Genomic DNA, 6,136 nt, shown 5'->3' with positions numbered 1-6,136 from the left:
AACATCAACACTTGGTCGGTTAACAATGGCCTTAAACTCAATATAGGTAAGTGCATTGTCCTTCATCTTGCCCCACACAATCTGATGCAGGCCCTTGGTCAGAGAGGAGTGAGAGTAAGGCTCAGTGGGGAGAGCCTGTCTGTCTCTGAGTCAGTCAAGACTCTCGGAGTTGTGCTTGACAGTGAGCTCACCTTTTCTGATCATGTCACTCATGCTATCCAGCGTGCCCTTGGTAGGCTGAGTGAGGGGTCTGTACAGATTTAGAAGTCTGCTGCCAGAATCCGCTAAGCTCCGGCTTATGAGTTCTCTTGTTCTATCTGTATTTTATTACTGCTATCCTGCATACGGCAACAGTATCTCTAGGGGAGACATAGATCGGATTCAAAGACTGCAAAACTCTGCAGTTCGATTCATTTTCAATTTGAGGCGCTTTGATCATGTGTCACCCTTCCGAGATGCTGTCAGTTTGTCCCCCATGGAAAATGTATGCAGGATCCTGACATGTGGCATGATCCACAAGGTGCTTGCGCTGGGTGAGCCGCGGTACCTGATCGAGAAGCTCCAATTTCGGGAGGAGGTCTCTCAACGCAAGTGTCCGCCATGGTGACCTACTTCACTTTCCCAGAGTCAAGCACGAGTTTGGGAGGAGGAGCTTTTCTTACTTTGGCCCAAAGTTGTACAATGACCTCCCCAGAACCTTAAACTGACTTCTGTTACTGTTTTTAAAAGTAAATTAAGAAAAATGATTGTACAGTAATTTATTTGTCTTGTTTGGGTGTTTTCTTTAGTCTATAGGTTTTAGTTTTTATTTTTATTTCCCAGTATTTTAAATAGTGTAAGATATGACAAGAGTTGTTCTGTAAAGCAGTTGTTATACTGAGAAATGCTTGCAATAAAGGCATTTTTATTTATTTATTTATCTATCCTTATAGATTACCACAAAGCATTGAACCAAAAACGTAGCCAGGAAAAATTTTTGGGCGGGTCCAGACAACTGATATTTTCCTGTAGAATAAGGCTCCACATTGTTTCTTAAAAAGTTCTTGGCCCGTTTCATTGTTGAGAATGATCTTTCAGCAGTACATGTCTTTCAGCCGGCGAGGGAGTCCAAGGGGTCTGGACCCCTAAATTTTCAATCTTTTCAATTACTATTTTAGTAAACGATTATTATTATTATTTAAATATTTCAGTATTACTGACATGTACTGCTGAAAGATAGTTCTCAACAAAGAAATGAGTCAAGTAATTTTTATAGAACAAAATGGGGCCTTACTCTCTGTCCACTACAAGAAAATATCAGTTGTCTGGACCCGCAAAAGTTTTCAATTACTTTTTTAGTAAATGATTATTATTATTTAAATAATTCAGTATTACTGACATGTGAGCTGTACTGCTGAACGATTATTCTCAACATTGAAATGGGTCAAGAACTTTTCAAGGAACAAAATGGGAACAACCTTACTCTCTGTCAAACTGCAGGAAAATATCAGTTGTGTGGACCCTCCCCCCAAATTATTTCCTGGCTACGTTCTTGCATTGTACACATACATAAAGTAGTTCGATTAGCTAGGCTAACATAGTGCATTGGTTATTCAAGTTTAGTTTGATCATTCTGCAGTAGTGTAACTTTGATTTATTATTAGAGATAAAAATTATGTTTATTTAACTGGCATGAAAGATTTAGGATAGTAGGCAAACTGTACTTGATAGAACAAATGACAATTTCAGGTTTTTTTTTCATATAAGAACAACATATTGATTAGTATTAAAATAACAAAACACACACACACACACACATGGTGGAGAAATTGTTACAAATTGAAACAAAAAAAATATTCTAATTCCAAAATTAAATAACATGAAACTTTAATGGAAATTCATCTACAATTTATTATTCTATTACAGATTAGTGGCGCACTGAGAAATCTTCTCTGGGGGGCATCAGAAACACCAAAGAGTCGGGGGTATGGAAATTTTGGAAAACTAGGCCCTAAAATAGTTAAAGATAGTACTCTTGAACTAATAAAAGATGTAAAGATCAAGCCAGACTGTATAAAGTTTGCAGTAAAGCCATTCTACTACCAATCACCAGGGGAAGCTTTTATAGGGATAATTAAAATCTTCTGTAACAAATACAGTTTATATGAAGTGTATCTAACTAAAACAAAATTTAATCATAACATTAACAAAATAGTTAAACATTAACATTAACAAAATTTTAAATCACAAATAAAGACCACAGTTGATGTCAATTCTCGAATCGAAAAGTACAGATATCCGAGTTTGTAAGTTGACCACAGACTAATTAACAGAGCTAAAATAACTTACTTAAAAACAATGCGAAACATCTGGCTGATGACATCATCATGATGTAGCATGCTCACTTCACAAATTGTACGCTGCAGGCAGGCAAACCCATTCAACCCATGCCTGGAACATCGTAATATGCCTGCAATCTTATAACATAAACTTGCCTGAAACAGTGTCATCATAGATTGTTTTGTGCCTTTCATTTATAAAGAGATTTTCAATCTGTTTTATTTAATTACATTATATAACAAAATTAGGTCCCCTTATTGTGATTTCAGAATTTAATTGAATGTAATTAAATGGAATTAAAACATATACAAGAGCAATATAAATAGTTTCTATTATGCTTTACTGCACATTATACAAAATGCAACACTGAACCTGTGTTTCTATTATTGATCATGGAATATTTTTTCATACATCCAGTTAAATCTCAAAATATGAGACAATATTTAGTGAAAGAAGAGAGCTTTCTTATAATAGTACTTGATTGGCTGAGCATCAGCGAAGCCTATAATTTGAGGGGATGGAAAAATGTTATTCCTGTCTATCTATCAACAGAATATCTCAAAAAGGAACTGACCCGTAGATCTGAAATTTTACATGAAGCTTCATTTATATATTAGCAAAACTGAGTTTGGTGATGGTGCATGTCACTCCATGGAATTTGGCTGAGCATTAGCAAATATTTTTACATTGGTCTTATGGCTAATCATGATGGAAATAAAAAAAATATGAGAGTACATAAATGTGTAAATAAGCTGATTAGAAATCATATAAGATTGTTATCTGTGATATATTAACGCTTACAGCTAATTCTTATGACTGTCTACCTGACCACAGGATATGTCAAGAATGTAATTTTACAAACAACCTTACACAACACATGGTTTGGCCAGTCATGTCTTGTTAATAAAAAAAATTATGGTTGCCTGTAAAGTCGGTTTTACGGGCGAAGATTTTACGTGACAACATCTTTTTCTCGGTAGAATATTTATTGATATGAATATTATTAAATTGCACAATAGGAACAAGGAATTGAATGAAAATAAGAATTGCACAAATTTTAACTATAGAAATATATTTTGTTTACTAAAACATTGTACATAATTTGAAATTAATTAAAATTTGTTATTGTAAATGGTAAAGTTGAATAAAACATTTACTAAAATTGGAATTTGAAATTCTTGCTAAACACAGTTAAATTCTAACTCCGCGCGTGGTGATTGGTCGGTTTAGTTCGTTTGTTTGGTCGCACTGTTATGACAGGTTAGAGGTTATAATTTGTTATTTTAAATGTTTGACTAGCAATACGCGCTGTTTCTTCTCAATCGACTGAATTACGATTGATTGCAGAGTGATTTAAACTAATAATTTACTTAACACTATCAACATTTGTCAATAGTATGACATAACCTATAAACTCAGTTTCTCAACTTTTGTGTCAATCTAACAATTAATCAATCAATCATAGTTTACGATAATGAAATATCAGTGTACAATTATTTACCTTTATTGTTGTAGTTGTTGTAAATGACGAATCTAAGCACTCCACATTTTCACGAATAAACATAGTTATCTGCTTTATCCCGTGCGGCGGACCCACAGTTATCTGCTTTATCCCGTGCAGCGGACCCACTGGACGGGCATCGTAACGTTACCGGGCGTTACACTTTTTCATGAGTGACTCCGAGCCGCAACCTAATTTAAGACGTTGTCACGTCAAAAAAATATTGAAAAGATAATCGTATTGTAATCATTTGCCATCATTGTGTTTACCATAATGTCTTGAGAAGCACAGAAGCTTTCATATAATTATATATCAAATCATTTGTAAACCTATCAGGAGAATCACAAGAATGTGAGTTTTAAATTTAAAGTACATTTTTTAAGTAACTCAGTATAATTAAGCCAGGTGTATAAGAATAATCGTACAGTGGCAGAAATAAATTAGAAATTTATCTCCTGATGCTCCTTCTTTTTTGCGGCGCTACAATTTTTGCTTCATCAACAAAGTGACATCTTCAGTAATCCACTTAAGTTTGTGAAAATCACCGTTTCACAATGACTGAACTCTCAGAAGATTTCCCACAAATTTCACGAAATTTACTTCATTAAATTGTTGTAAGGACGCTTGGATACCAACAATTTTATGCTAAAAGTCCTTACGGATCACAAAAAAACAAGGACTTGCTGCATCGTTAACTTTCTTTGATGAATAACAACAAACATGGTAACGAACTTCTCGATTGTATCGTTACTGGTGATGAAACATTGATGAAGTATGTTAATTGTGAAACAAAAATAAAGTCTATGGAATGGGGGGCACAAAAATTCTCCAAAAAACCAAGAAAATGTGTCCAAACTTTGTCAGCGAGAGAGATTGTGGCAACTATTTTTTGAGATGCTAAGGGTGTGATTCTGGTTGATTTCATTGAACGAGGATCAACAATCAACGCAGAGAGGTACTATTAAACATTGCAGAAGCTATGGCGAGCGATTCAAAACAAGCGTAAGGGAAAATTGAGCCCAAAAACTTTGTTTTTCATGAAAATGCCCATCCCCATACAGCCAACTGCACACGACAAAGTCTTGGATAATTTTGATTGGGAAGTGTTCGATCATCCACCTTATAGCCCAGATCTGGCACTAAGCGACTCCCACCTCTTTTCAGCAATGAAGACCTGGCTAACAATGCAGCGCTTCGATAGTGACGCTGAACTTCACACTAGTGTTTTAATCAATGGTTAAGATCTCAGGCGGCAGATTTCTACAAGGCTGGAATCGAAAAACTTGTGTCACAATATGATAAATGTGTCAATTTGAACAGCGATTAAGTTGAAAAATAGCCTAAGAGTATTGCTTTTAAATGTATACTATATAATTTTCCTATTTCAGTTGGTAAATTTTTTATTTCAAAACGTCTGTTACTTTCTGGATAGCCCTCATAATTGATCTAGGTGACAAAATGCCTAATACCGTACCTAAATGTAAATTTTTTAAGTCAGATCTTCAAAAGTGCAGTGTTTGGTAGTTACCAATCGAAAGCCCGTTGGACGGCAGAATGTACTGATCTCTGGTAAGACGAAGCAGGTTGGTACCAATTCTGGTACTGGCTGTTCTGATACCGGCTCTGGTATGGATACTGGCTCTGGTACTCATACTGTGGCGGGTTATATGGCACATAATTCTCCTGAGTTATCCTCCTGTTGTGGCTGACAAGCTTTGGAGGTTTTATGTCCCAGTTGGCCCTAAATCCGGCAGCAAACGCAAATATAGATGTGTAGGGCAGGACGTTCACTTTCACATTATACCGCACCTGTATAGAAGAGCAGTTAAAGTACTTAAACATATAGTGTTTAATAGAAACTTTTTACATGTTTATTTGATATTTAATAGCAATAGTTTTTTACAAGGGATAAAAATAAAGTTCATAAATGTACTTACGTTACCATTAAAGTTATACCTTATTTATAACATATACTGTCTGATGTTTAAAGCTTCATTCCCTTTTACTTTTTTTCAAATTTGTAAAATATTGATTCCGAGCCAATCTCAAGTATTGTTGGGCAGCATTGCCAGATCGCCCAACGTAATTTGACATCAGAAAAGTACTCATTGGAAATGCCCCAGGCCATCAATGCGAGCTTCGTTACCCCGGACTTCTGGTGAAAAAGATAAACATCTCTCGAGATGGTACCTAAATTCAAGCTCGAAGCTCAGGTCATGTGAGCGCTTGTAAAGGTTAACTCTTTCTATTTTTAGAATATATGTACGTACCTATTTATATCAGATAATAACAAGTGGAAGGTACAGAGTACAACAG

The 6,136-nt window shown here is 35.4% G+C and overlaps 1 protein-coding gene across 1 annotated transcript; it reads right to left on the bottom strand.

The window, feature by feature from the left end:
• Positions 1–2,255: 2,255 nt before the first annotated feature.
• LOC124366510 lies at positions 2,256–5,872 on the bottom strand. Its single transcript, XM_046823098.1, has 2 exons — positions 5,349–5,872; positions 2,256–2,430 (listed from the first exon to the last, which is right to left on the bottom strand). Exons 1-2 carry the CDS (start codon positions 5,660–5,662, stop codon positions 2,325–2,327), a joined length of 420 nt encoding a protein of 139 aa, XP_046679054.1. The 5' UTR covers positions 5,663–5,872; the 3' UTR covers positions 2,256–2,324.
• Positions 5,873–6,136: the final 264 nt, after the last annotated feature.

This window comes from Homalodisca vitripennis, chromosome 7 (assembly GCF_021130785.1).
Source record: "Homalodisca vitripennis isolate AUS2020 chromosome 7, UT_GWSS_2.1, whole genome shotgun sequence".
Classification (NCBI taxonomy): domain Eukaryota; kingdom Metazoa; phylum Arthropoda; class Insecta; order Hemiptera; family Cicadellidae; genus Homalodisca; species Homalodisca vitripennis.
The sequence above is the reverse complement of the archived record's forward strand: the minus strand, read 5'-3'. Positions and strand labels throughout refer to the sequence as shown.

Excerpts from the sequence above, each read along its gene's own strand:
- LOC124366510 (XM_046823098.1), bottom strand. The coding sequence starts at position 5,662 with ATGTTTAAGTACTTTAACTGCTCTTCTATACAGGTGCGGTATAATGTG. Across the intron at positions 2,431-5,348 it reads GTCCAACGGGCTTTCGATTG|GCATGGGTTGAATGGGTTTG; the intron begins GTAACTACCAAA and ends ACGATGTTCCAG.